General features: G+C 42.6%; 1 protein-coding gene across 1 annotated transcript in view; it reads right to left on the reverse strand.

Moving 5' to 3' along the window:
• GRM5 (glutamate metabotropic receptor 5) overlaps nucleotides 1-14448 on the reverse strand; it is a gene marked incomplete at its 5' end in the record, with an annotated part of 88940 nt that overhangs the window by 13857 nt on the left and 60635 nt on the right. The window contains 1 exon segment of the mRNA XM_032490504.1: nucleotides 2904-2999. Within this exon segment, the coding sequence (XP_032346395.1) occupies nucleotides 2904-2999 (96 nt within the window).

The raw sequence follows: 14448 nt of genomic DNA on the forward strand, positions 1-14448 counted from the left end.
AGTCCATAGGGTTCTGTCCATGCTGTAGTTTCATCACAGAAACCATAGGCAAGTGAGACGCTGGGTGACACGCCTGGTTTTCTGTGGTAGTTTGAGCTTCTCTTAGCCCTCCCTGGGACTGGTTGTTCGGTGACGGCCACAGAACCAGCCCAGATGTTTGCAGAGTGAACATGGTACTTGACTATGACTCTGGGAAGCAGCTGGGGGAGGAGTGGGAGTGGATAAGAAAGAGGGCCTACCAGCTGCTACTCAAAGTATCTATAAAGTCTCACCCAGTTAGCCTTTCCCCAGCTCTCCCATTCAATTCTGGAGCAAGCAGATTGGGATCAACTATTCTGACCCCTTATTTAGAAATAGTTTACATTGCAGTTGTCTCCTTGCTGATATCGTAATACTGTTCTCTTAATGTCTATTTTAAACTCATTTCTATGTCTGTGTGTGCATGTGTGTGTGTGTGTGTGTGTGTGTGTGTGTGTGTGTTTATATGAATAATTATGAAATTGGAACAAAAAGATGCGAAGGCCTTAGAAACTGTGGCCTCTCCTGCTATAAGTCTCCATGCCTTTTTTCCTCCTTGATGGGAAGCTCCCTGAGGGGACTAAAGACTCCTTCTCCATCCCACACACTCTTTCTCTCTTTGTCAGTTTTTATTTGATGCTAAAGAAATGGGAAGGAAGGAAAAGTAGGAAGGGAAGACCGTTTGTTCCCACTTAACCATGCTTTTCCGTGGGGCTGAGGTGTTTGGCCCAGCGGGACTGTCTGTACTCCAGCGTGCAGGTTCCCCTCTGCCTTGCCATTACCTGGCCGACATCCAGACAAGCGGGGAGACATAAAGCTAAATGGTATCTTACTGCTGATCATTCCCAGTGTAGACACATTGAGTAGCTACTCCCTGCAGATCTGGACCGGACCCAAGGAAGCTTGGTCTGATTGACCTGAGGTCCCCTTACCCTCTGTGTCCCACTTCATCCTGTCTCCTCCTCCCCCATTCTCAACCAAGACAGCCTTGAGCAAATCCAGTTGCTGGGCCGATCAGGACTGAGTTCCAGTCCCACGAGCACTGCATGACAGGACTGAGACGTACTATTTGCCATGAATAGCTCATGTCATTCCCTAGGCAAATGGATTATTCCAAAAATATCAGTTTATGGACTGACTAAATCTGAATGACCTTGGAAACTTGGTACACTACAGATTCCTAAGGTATTTTGCCCAATATTTTGCCCCAGGTCGTTTGATAGGCAGCCAAGTTTGCTAGGTTCTTGCTCCCTTCTTAGACGGTTGCCTCAAATCAGAAGTCACTTTGGTCAGAGCCCCTGCGCTCATTTGATGCAGTCATTTTCACCTGGTCCAGCCAACTCTGATGCTGTCTGGCTGATTTTCAAGTGCAGGAATTATGCCACTTTGTCATATCTGGATGGAAGGAAACTGGGGACCCCAGTAGCAGTTTTTTGAGTTTGCTCCCAAGAATGATCGACTGAGGCTTATCTTCCAGACACACTGAGATCCAAGGATAGCCGTGTAAAGGGAGTGTGGGCATAAGGCCATCAGGTCCTCCGGTGTGCACACAAGTGCGCCTGTCCACGTGCACGTGCTCGCACCGCCTTGTCTCTGGGAGCCGCGGACAAAGCCGGACAAGCTCTCCATCAGAGCTGCTATGAAGGATCGCTCAGGCAGTAGGCAGCATAGGTCAGGGCACCATTTTCAGGGGCTGCGATGCGAAAGCCCACCCCGCCCACTGCCCTCCCAAAGTTGTGCACTGTCCTTGGAGAAAGTTAGACGTTATTTTGAAAACCAGAAGGAACCCACTGCTGCAGAATCAAACAATGTTTGGGGGTGGAAGTTCACCGGGATTGAATTCTCTTCTTGCTCTGCAGCTGGTTCTCAGGCTCTGCCCTCAGCACATGCACACACACGTGTACACACTGTACTTTCCGCACTTCCCGTTTCCTTTAATCCATGCTGATTTGCAAGAGCTTCCCCTCCACACCTTTGTACCACAGGCAGATTGGGAAATACCACAGCAAATTAGAGGTGGAGAGTGAGTTCATGGGTGATGATCTCCCAACTCAGGGCTTCTCCAGGCTCCTGGAACTGTTTAATGCCAGTCTTGGAAGCCTTGATCTCCAGAGCCCTTTTCTCGAAACCCCATCCCATGCAATAAAGCACGTTTATTTCATGCAACACGGCTCAGCTGATGCTTAGAGTTCCAGCTACCCCCGGTTGGGCACAGCTTGGTTGGGAGTGCCTGGTATGAAGGAACATGCACAGCACAGCGACAGAGAGTGTCCCCCACCAGACACAGAGAAGGAAAGGGGCTGCAAAGCTACGGTAGCTAGAGGAGGACCAGCTTTCCTGATCTCAGGTCACGAAAAGCCTCTTGCTTCTACAGTTCACCAGTTTGGCAGAGCATTTGCCCTTGGCTGTGAGATGGCATTTTACATTCAAAGTAAGTCAGATTAATTCCCAGGCTTGCCCGGCATCAAGGCGGGAGTCTTCCCTCGACTACAGACCTTCCCTCAAATCCAGTCCTAGGCTTTTTGCATTTGTTTTGTTAAGTGATCAGACAGTCCTGAAATGTGAATTTCCTCCAATCTCTTCCACTCTGCAAACTCCGCAGAAGCATTTGACCAGTCAGTTAAAATCCACAGGGGAGCGGACTGCGAGCTGAGGCCTCAGACATGCAAAGCGCACAGCCCTGGGGAGCAGCAGCGTCCCATCACTGTACACGAGGACGGCATGAGCTTTGCAAGTCAAACACACACAGAAACCCAGCGGTGGCCCGGGGGGGACACACTGTATGGGAGGCACAGCTGAGTGGGACCCGGCCCGGGGAGCCACCTGCTCCTGCGGCTTGCGGACATTTAGTTCACAGCACCTCAGGCCACTCACAGTTTGCTTACCTGCTCATTGTCGCTCTCCCACCATTCCCCATACTCCCTTTGGGGGTGAAACACTCTATTTCCGACTTGTGCTGGGCCAGTCTCCTGTCTTTGTACCTGGTGAGCATGAACAGGACAGGAGCAAACAGAAAGATGTGATTGTGTGCTTAACTGGCCGGGCCGGGGGAGAGCTGGGGCTGCGGAGGGTGGCCCCGCGCCCCGAGAGGGTTCCTGCTTTCCCTGCGATGTCTGACCTGCCATACTGCAGATGACTGTGATGGTGTGTGGATAACACTGGGTGGCAATTTTGTCACTTCTTGGTTAAGCCATGTGTGATCTACCCTTTTGCATTGCCTACTGATCACATTTAATGGTCAATGGTAAAAGGAATGTAATTCTTAGCATCTAAGAAACAGATGAATATTGATAAGTTAGAATTTATTTCATGTTTACCATGTGCCAGACATGGTGCTGGGACTTTGCCTAAATGGAGTCCTGGCAGCAACTCGAGGCAGAGCTTCTGTTACGATTATATCCATTTTAAAGAAGCAGAAACCCAAGATTACAAGGATTAAGAAGACTGACCAAGGATTTTGAACATGGGGATGTGAGTTTGAACCTACACTTTTAGCCATTATAATGTGTTGCCTTCCAGTTTAAAAAGTCATTCTTATCACTAATGAACCTTCACTGAGAGGGACTATGAGCATATTACTTTAGAGACTGGTGATGCCCAAAGAGAAAAGTGAGGTCCATGGCTGTGAGAGGTTTCTGTAACCATCAAGCTGATGTCTGACGGTCAGCATTGGGCTACCTGCCCTGTGGAGGGCGGCTCCGGCAGTTTTCACAGGAATTGGCAATTCGCCACACCTGGAAAGTATTAGACAGATGTTCCATCTAAGGTAAGCAGTGAGATTCCCAGCGTTTGTCTGCTATGTGGTGCATCAGGATGGGCCCTTATATTTGTATGGCAATTTTCAGAGGCAACACACTTTCACAGAAAGAATCTCTCTTTTTATCTTTATTCATCAGTTTAAGCCTGTGGGGTAAAGAGGCACTGTTCTCCCCATTTGCCAAACGCAGATACAGAGACTTACTGAACTGACTTGACCAAAATCATAAGCCTAGTCAGTACAGAACAGTAGTCAGTCGAGCTTGCAGGGGTCCAAGAGTCTTAAGGGTTAGGACCTTTCTTACCTTTTCCCCTTCGAAACCTGGAGCCTGCTCTGAAGCTGCTTCATCCACTTCCCTGGGATTCAGCAGGCAGCGAGCAAGTGCCTTACTAGACTTACTATCAGAAGATTTGTTTACCCTTGATAGAGTCACTTTTTAAAAAAACGTTTCTTTTCCTGCTGTCTCAAAATTAATATTAGATAAGACAGAATGCAATAAAATTAAAATCATCCTTTGTCCTGGGATAAAGACCTTCCTCCTAAATTTTCTCTCTTCTAAGATGTTGAAAGTATTTAGTATTTGAGTGAAAGTGAAATGGCTTATTACATCAAGCAAAATGGATGGAGTGGATTACCTTCTTCAGTGGACAAAATTCTAGGCAAAGGGCTTTTGTCCTGGGGATATAGAGATAAATAATCCACAGGTCCTGCCCCCTAGTGCTCACAGTCTGGTGGGAGAAGGACGGGGAGAAGATAATGTGTACAAAGTAGCTTTAGGTCTAGGCCGGAGAGAAGAGAGGAAAAGAAACTTTCTTAGAGAAGGTACAGCATCTGACCAAACCAGACTGAGCAGCCTTTGTTTCACCAAAGAAAACCCTTTAGAAGAGGCTCTCTTGTGAAGTACCCACCATTGAGGGACGTTCCACATTTCAATAGAAAATATTTTGTGCTTACTTGTGAACTGGGTTGCACAACCAGAATGCTGCTCTATAGCTTAAATTAAAAGAACATTACTATCTATTAACAGAATAATAGAATTATTCATGGTAATCTAGTTCCTTAAAAAGGGATCCTTAAAGTATTTTTGAATATCTTCTGTTAGGTTAATCTCCAGTTAATTTAAGTCTTTTCATAGATATTTTAGGACATCTATACTCTTCATGTTCATAACTATCTGTCTGTCTCTCACACTCTCATACTCTCTCTCTCTCTCTCTTCCAGGTACCCTTACTTATGAAACAGATCCTAAACAGATAGATTCTATTCTATCATAACCCAACCTCCTTTGGTAAAGGATTCTACAAAACAAAAAATACAAATCCCAACTTATTCCAATAAAGCAAGAGATACATTAGACTTTTTGGAACTTTCAAGTAGTTCTTGTATGCATAGCAAGATAAAAATAAATATCATTTGCAGATTGGGAAGCTTTGCTTCAGATGGAACCCTTCCTGCCTGTCTATAACTATAATTACATCTCAACTATGTTTACCAGGCACTTAAATAGACTACATTTTCATTCATTCACTCATTCATTATTCCACTCACCTATCATGTGCTGTTTAAAGTAACTAATAATGCTATTATAGTCCCTGCTGCAGATGCACAATTCTTTCTATTTGGGTTTATTTCAGAAATATAGAACTGTCAGTTAAAAATAGTTGAAGCTCACAATAGTCAAGACATGGAAACAACCTAAATGTCCATTGACAGATGACTGGATAAAGAAGATGTGGAATATATATATAATGGAATATTACGCAGCCATAAAAAAGAATAAAATAATGACATTTGCAGCAACATGGATGAAACTAGAGGTTATAATATTGAGTGAAATAAGTTAGACAGAGAAAGACAAATATCATATGATATCACTTATATGTGGAATCCAAAAAAATAATATAAATCTTATTTACAAACCAAAAATAGACTCAGACATAGAAAACAAACTATGGTTACCAAAGGGGAAAGGGCAGGGGAGGGATAAAATAGGAAGTTGGAATTAACAGATACACATTATGATATATAAATTAGATAAACAACAAGGTCCTACTGTATAGCACAAGGAACTATATTCAATTTCTTATAATAACATATAATGGAAACAAATCTGAAAAAAAAAAAAGTATGACTGAATCACTTTGCTATATACCTGAAACTAACATTGTAAATCAACTACACTTCAATAAAAAACAAAATTGAAAAATATAATAGTTGAAGCTTTTCAGAGTTTATAGCTAATAAAATATCAATCAAAATTATTTCTCTTATATAGTAAATTCATGTATCTTTTAGGCACTTACTAAACATAGATATGTGCACATGTATGCACAGATATACACACATACTTGTGAGGCGCTGTTTGAAGTGCTTTACAAATATTAACTCAATTTTCAAATAAAATGCTTTGTAACTACTTTCAAAGTCATAATAGAAATAATAATAACAACACAATATTGAATATGCCAGGTTCTTCTCAGTATATTATCCTCAATTCCTAAAACTGCCTTACAAAATAGGTGCTATTATCCTCATGCCAAAAAGGCAGGCATTGAGGATCAATGCCGGTAAGACGAAGCTCACACCGTTTACGAGTGGGGAACCCAGGATAAGAAAATATGCCTCTCTGATTGCACAGCTCATCTTATTTCCATTCAACTTCCCTGTAAGTAACAATATCAGTAATTTTAGAAACAAAACTGTGAAGGCTTATTATTCACCTTTCTCACCTTGGCCTCATTTTGCAAATAAGTAACAGGGTTAATAAGGATGGCTAGTGGAGGATCTAGTATAGGCATTCATCTGTGTTCCCTCACTTGGGTTCCAATAGATGCACTACATATGTTTAACTTACAGCTTTCAAACCACTTACTGAGTGCTCCACGTGCAAGGCACTGTGATAAGGAGCACGTGGGTAACTCTGTGGCACTGATAAGTTCACTGTCTAGAGTGGGAGGATGAAATGTAAATGGATAATTTTTAAATGATGTGAGAAGTTTTATTATAGAAACAAATACAAGAAGGACTCCCAACCAATATTAGAATAGCAGGAAAAACCTTGATGAGGGACGGTCCTCAGATAAATCTTGAAGGTCGATCACAAAGGCAGTGTGAAAAGACAGGTAGGCAGGCAGAAGAAATATCAAGAGCAAACACATGGAGAGGCTTAGTAGCATGGTGTGTATGGGGAAGCAGTGCTTGGTATTTTTTACTGTAATCAAGTGTAAAATGAGACAAGGTAAAAACGCACTGTGTGGATGGAGAGGGATCTAAAAGGTAGCTCATGGATGAATTTATACTATAGGCTGTGAGAGTCCACTGTGAGATCTTCAAGCCAAGAAAAAAAAATGTGGTTAGAATGTGGTTAGAGTTGACATTTAGATAAAAGACTATGGATTTAAGGGAACAGAACTAGGGATAGACTCATTCTATTGCAATGGTTCTTGTGAGAGATGATGAGAAAATTCCTTGGGGTATTGATATGGATGAAAAGTAGAGAACAGTTTCAAAAATATAAAGGAGGTAAAATGAGTAGGATTTACTGATGAATTTAAGAGAGAGAAGTGTAGAATGCCACTCAGTTACTGCCTTGGGTGGTGCACATAACTAAGTTACGAAAATATAAGAGAAGGAGTATATTTGGAGGAAGAAATAAAGAGCTTCATTTTGGAAGACTGGGTTTGAGATGCTGGTAGAACACATAACTGAACAAATTCAATAGACACTTGGATTTAAGAATCTGAAAGTTAGGGGACTGTTACATTCTTGGGAGCCATAAGCGTACAGATGGTTACAAATACCACAAAAATGTTGAAAGTGCCCACAGCGAGCAGGTCAGCTATGGAGTGGCGGGGGGCAGGGGCTTACAGATTTGCTCATTCTTCCTGTTCGAAACTTCTATTACACCGTTAATGTGAGCATTCCCTCAAAACATTTTCTTAGTGCCTACTATATGCCGGATACTGAATTCAAAGTTCTTCAATCTGCTCTCTCTCTCTATTTTTTTTACAGTCTCCAGATTTCTAGATCTGTGCTCAGTATAGCTCTGATGCTTTGGTTTCTGGGCGATAAACTTGACATGAAAAACTGTCACAATAATTTTAATAGGTTTAAGAATGATTTGGTCTGAAATTAGCTTTAGCTGCCTTCTGCGAGGATTTTTGCTGTTTTCCTTTGGTACCTCCTTTGTCCAGGAAGCTCTAGTTCCTCTTTATTCAATCCTACAAGAACCCATGTTCATTGGCTGAACTGAAAAAATATGCGGGTAATCACTTAGGACTGGAAGGTAAATACAGTTTCTCCATAATGATTTGAATGGCAAAATTCCATTTCTTCACTCCCTTTCCCCTGTCTCTACCAATATTTACTAGATATTGGATTACTGAAATTTCTATATAGGCTATGCGGTCCCAAATGAGTCCAGAATGAGGTGAAAGACTAGAATAAGATGAATACATTCAAAGAAAAATGTGTACATTAGGTGAAACAGCAGGTATTGTGGGGATGATGCCTGACGCTGGATGGATAGAAATAAGGACTCCTTACGTGAAGGAGGTTCAGGTAATGAGTCTACCAGAGGTAGGATGGCTAAAATGATCATTCTAGTTGCACTAGAATTTAATTATTACAACTGAAAACTGAGCCTATGGGGATGGTTTGCCCTTTATTCGGCACTAAAGTAACCCAGAACAACAGCAGAGCTTGGTGCAGACAGAAATTCTTTACCCAGAAGTTGGCAGTAAAGAGTAATTATAAACACAGTCGAAAGATGGAGGGGTAGTTAGATGTCAAGAGCCTCGAAGAAGGTGGTTTTTAGCTTTTACTTTCCTACGTAAGATGTAAGATGTGGAGGATGCCTGGAAGCCGCACAGAGTTGCTGATTCCCAGCTCTGAGCCCCGAGGAGTACGTGATGTGGTAGACGAGTAACCTATGAAAGGGCTGCAGGGGAGGGAACCAGGTTTTGCAGTAAAACACAGTAAATGGGGTGTTTAGTGAAGAAGTTGAAGATGAAGGAGGGTCTTTGTCATCAAACAGGGATTACAGACAGGGCCTTCAGATGGCTGGAAGGGAACAGTCCAGTGGGTGAAACAAGGACCAGCATGTGTAAGTGGAATTCCCCTCCAGGGTGCTACTTCTGAGATGCTAGGGAGGTTCCACTGCTGAATTCTCTCACCCGCCCCTGACATCAAGCGCAAAGATGTTCCATCTTCCACGGGGGAGGAGGCTCATGGAGCAGATCCTGCTGAGAGTAGAGATCCCATATTTGGAGGGATGTTTTCTGATAGACACTGCAGACTCTCTAAGAATATGGCTGAGATGAGAGGGGAAAACCAGCACTGAGATCCCAGAGGTCTCAGCTCTAGAGAGGGAAAGGGACAGAAAAGGAGAAAGCTAAGGGTGCCAGAGGCACATTTCCTCAACTCCACACTTTCACGAAGGCCTTGTCCATCTCAGGGTGTTGTTCTTTCCAAAACTTACCGTGAGAAACAGTTTTGCTTTACCATCTTCTCTCCCACACTGACTTACATGGTGCCCCACACTCCGCTCCTTGCAGGAGCATTGAGCTAATTCTTTTGAACTCTTACAACCCTTGGCCATTTTCTATTCCCACATTAGGTGTCGTTCAGTTTAGTGAAAACCACAGAGAGCTATTTCCCCCATGTGTAGAGGGCATTGTACACATATTTTACTTTATCATCCTTTAAAATATTTAGAGAAAAAAACCAACATGGTCTCTCTTGGAAATCAATGAAAGGGAGGTGGAAAATGCTGGAGATCCCATGTGTGCTTTCTGTGCAAATTCAGTATGGAGTGGCTACTAATGGGGGAGGACAGAAGGGTTGGGGAGTTAGTGGGTAGGAGAGTATCCCTCAAGGAAATCTCTCATTTAAGCTGTTATAAATGCATCTCATTTACAAAGTAAATTTCAATCCTCTTTTTCCTCAAGTACTTTCTATTATTCAGAATAAAAGTATGGTATGAGCAGAGAAAAATGATATGGAAGGAAAGAGCCTTTTTGGCCAATAAAGTAAAAATTATTGAAGTAGTTATGGAAGAAATCACTTAGAAAGTCACAGAAAACCCAATAAGGTTGCTGTGAAGAAGGCAGAGTTTTGAGGCTAAGATTAAGCACAAACCTGGAAAAGTAGAGAATTTTAAAAAATGATGAATGAAAAAAAAAAAAACTTGTGAATGAATGTGTGGATGAATAAATGAGAAACATGGCGAAGTAGCTGGAGGGGTTATCAAGTCTCCAAAGGGCTTTGTCGTTTGTTTTGCTTGGTTTTCTTTTTAATAAGTGGAAACTGAGGCAACTGTGTAGACTTAGGTTGAGACCTAGAAAGAGAGAAAAAATTAAAGATGTTTGGGGAAAGGGAATAACTAATCTAGAGTTTTGAGATAAAATAATTATAGAGAAAAAGGAGGAAAGAACACCCTTCTTTCACTTACACTTCATGATTAACCAGTCAGCATATCCCGCCGGCTCCATCTTCAAAAAATACCCAGAATAGGACTGTTTCTTAGCTCCTCCTCTATTTACTACCCTGGTCCAAGTCACCATCATCTTTTACTTTGAAAATTATAATAGCGTCCCAACTGGTCCTGCTTCTGTCCTTACGAACAGCCTCCCCCGCAACCCCCAACCCAACCCAACCCAACCCAATCTCTATACAGGAACCAGAACACTCTTGTCAAAACAAAAATCCTTTTATATCACTTCTCTGCTCAAAACTCTCAATTAGTTACCCACCTCTCTGAGTAAAATAAAATTTCTTATATTGGTTTACAAAGTCCTATACAATCTTCTGCCTCCCCCATTATTCCTCTGATCCCATAACTTAACATTTCCCCCGCTTTCCCACTTCGTTCTGCTTGGAGACAGCAGGCACCCTCCCACCAAAGGGCCTTTGCTTTGGCCTTTTCCTCTGCTTTCAGTGCTTTTCCCCAAACCATCCTGAGGGATTACCTCTTTTAAATCTTCTCTCAAATGTCACTTTCTCAGTATAGCCTGCCATGACCACTCTATTTAAAAATGCGACAGTGACCCCACTGTTCCTGCTCTTCCTGTCGCTCCCTGCTTTGATCTCACCCAACATCGTTTATATTTAACTTAGTTGTTTTATTTACTGTCTGTTCTTGCTAGGAGGATCTTCAGCAGAATGTGAGCTCTGTGAAGGCATGGACTTTAGACTCTTTTCTTCACTGCTGTCTTTCCAGTGCCCGTGACATTGTCAAGCTTCTTACCAGTGATTATATTTGTTGACCGAATACACGTATGCATGCACGCGTGAATGAACGAACGAAAGGAGAACCACGTTATGGGAAAATGTTCAGGTGGGGAGGAGGACAGACCAGCGAGCTCATGATAAATGGCATTAAATCTCTCAAAGTTGGAGGGATAATCAATGAGGGTGGAATGGGTGGAACCTGAGGTTTGAGAACGCATGGGTAGAACAGTGAAATAGCCACCTTGGGCAAGAAGCTCATGGAGTAAGCAAAAGACAGAGGGGAAATGACTGGCAGGCAGTTAAACACAGGAGGTTGTATAAAAGATGCTTGTTTTTAAAAATGTATTTGTCTCTTCTTCACATAGTTCCCTTTGTAAAAATGAGCCATCCCATTCTTACATTCAGGATGTAGTTGCTAATTAGACCAAGATGAGAACCGAAACCCCGTTTGCTTATCAGTTTCAGCCAATGATCACAAGAGAGGGTCTTCTGGAGTTTTCTAACAATTTTTTCAGTCTTATCAAGAAAACACGGGAGAACATGGTCCTTTTTTGCGACAGACAGTTGTTTAGATGTGACACCTGACAGTGCTACAGCCGTGCTGCAGGCATGGAGAAGCTAAGCCAACATTCCACAAAATGATGGAAGAGTAGAGGAATGTAGATCCTAGACAAGGTCTCTGAGCCACTGAATTAGCCTCTTTTAACTCAGAACTTCTTTTTATGTGAGATTAGTTTCCTTATCACATAAGCCACTTTGAATTAAGATTTAGACTCTCTGATACTCACATCCTCCTACATCTTACGTTGCCTTCATTACTTTTTCTACCAAGGTTGAGTCCAAGAAGTTCTAAGGTTATAACAATTTATAGCATTTACTTATGTTTAGATATTTACAAGGTGTGTGTGTGTGTGTGTGTGTGTGTGTATTTATGAAAACCCTTAAGAAGCAAGTTACTAACAAATACTTTAGTCTTACCCAGTCATTTGTATTCTCTTAAATATTGTTCTTTTTAACACATGTTCTTGTGTATAAAAAGAGTATGGGAGTCTTCACAGATTAGATTTGCATAGAAAAAAACAAGAGGGAGATAGGTAAAACAAAGAATTGTTTTCTTTAATCCACATTTAAAGCATACCTAAGCACTTGGCCCTTAACAATCATGATAAAAACACCACTGTTCACTTGCTGTAAGCTATGCTAATCACAACCAGTGCAATATTGGGATTTATAAGAAAATGTGTAAGATTTCAGGGGACCCAAATATACTTCTCATGGACATCTGGTCTTCCTCTGCTGTTCTTGGCTCACAGCTCTAAAAACTCTTGCAATTTCCTAAGTATTGAGAATGATCAGGATATCTTCTGTGATGTTAACCAGGGGACTGCTGGAGCTCTCCTAAGGATGGGGCCCGGTTGCCAGTGGACCCAACCATGAGATGAGAGGGTTAGAGGTTTCAGTCCTGCCTTTTTGACCTCCAGGGAGAGGGGCTGGAGATTGATTTCAGTCACCAGTGGTCAATGACTTACTCAAGCCTGCCTGTGTAGTGAAGCCTCCACAAAAACCCAGAGGAAGGGTTTGGAAAGCTTCCAGGTTGGTGCCCTGGTAGAGATGTTCAGAGAGTAGAGGGCCTGGAGAGGGCATGGAAGCCCCGTGTCTCTTCCCACGTAGCTTGCCCTACGCATCTCTTCCATTTGACTGTTCTGAGCTGTATCTTTTTACAGTAAATCTAGTAAGTACAGTTTTTCTCTGGGTTCCTTGAACCATTAGCAAATTTATCCAAGCCAAGGTAGGGATTGGGAGGACCTCTGATTTATAGCCAGTCATTCAGAAATACAGGTAACAACTTGGACTTGTGACTGGCTCTGAGGTCCAAGGAGAGGGGCATGGGAACCTCCATTCTATAGATGGTCGGTGACAGCTGTTGGGGGAAGGCAGACTTGTAGTACGAGCCCATAACCTGTGGGATCAGACGCTAGCTCCAGGTAGGTAGTGTCAGGATTGAATTGGAGGACACCCAGCTGGCGACCAAGGAATTGCTTGTTGGGGTGGGGAAGCACCACCTCCCCACCCCCAAACACTACTGGAACTGGGGCCAGGGACCCAAAACAACCAGTTACTATGTGTTTAGTGTTGCATTCTTAAACTGATTAACTAGTGATTTTTGGTCACATACCTTTGCAGAGTTGGCATTAGTGCATATATTTGCCAAAGATTCCCCTCAATTACCTTTCATGTCATTAGACTGAGAAAGTGTCCAAAAAAAAGAAGAAGATGAAGGAGAAGGAGGAGGAGGAGGAGAAGAAAACAAAGCTTACTGTCCCTGTGTACGGTCCCTTACCTCATCAGTTACAGATCCATGTCAGAGCGGTCCTGGTTCTACTCAGTGATGACTTTGGAATTCTCTTCCAGGCACCATCATATCTAAGCTTGATTATAGCAAATTTAGGAGCCAGTTTTTATTTCTTAGTCCCCCCTTTCCCTTTGCCTCCCTGGCTTTGGACAGGATGCTTCTGCCTTTAGTTATCAATCTTGACTTCGCTCCAGTCATTGTTTTCACTGCCCCTTTGTACCGGTACAACCTCTATAACAGCTCTGGACACGTTCAACCCTGTGCCCACATGGTTTCCTCAAACACCAGGCTAGACCTCAGCTTCTGGATGACAGGCAACGTTCAGATTAAACACCTACCCACAGGTGAGATCGTCAGTGATCACCCAGAAACACAGTTTCTAATTTTAAAATGTCTCAGGCAGAATGCACACGCTGCATTTTATTTTTCAGATTTATTGCCCCATTACCTTTAGGACCATCCTAATTTTGGATCCTGACAGTGATAAAGTGAGGAGAGAAGCTATGATGTACATCTGAATGAGATTTAAAATACTGCAAAAGCTTTTCCTATACCATTTAATTCTCTCAACAAACTAAGTAATGTAATTCTTATCCTCACCTTTCAGATATGGAACCCACGGCTCAGAAAGCTTCTCAGTCTGGCCAAGGCCTCACAGGTGGTAGAAACGGGGCCAGAAACCAGATGTCTTACTGCCAGACATCATGCTCCTTATTAACACCGCCCTTTTCTCTTCATTTCATGCTGGGAAAAAACCCTTATCTAAATAATCTGATAACCCATTTGAGAGACCGAAAAGGTCATACCCGAAAGTAACAGTGTGTACTTAGTGGAGTTAGGCTTTGAGCACAATATACACTTATTTTTTTCAAAGGTCAAATTTGACTACACAGTGTCCAATTGCAATAAATCACCCTCTAGGCCCCTGGCCATTCCTCTGACTGGAGTTTGCAGACACGGGAACACACAAAGATCCAAGGCTTTGAAAGAGGCATTGCTGAGAAGACCAGTGTCGATGTGTGGGATCCTGTGTGAAGAAGACAGACAGGACTGTTTTAGCAATGCTAAGGTGTTACCTGAGGGAGCTGCA

This window comes from Camelus ferus, chromosome 10, assembly GCF_009834535.1.
Source record: "Camelus ferus isolate YT-003-E chromosome 10, BCGSAC_Cfer_1.0, whole genome shotgun sequence".
Classification (NCBI taxonomy): Eukaryota; Metazoa; Chordata; class Mammalia; order Artiodactyla; family Camelidae; genus Camelus; species Camelus ferus.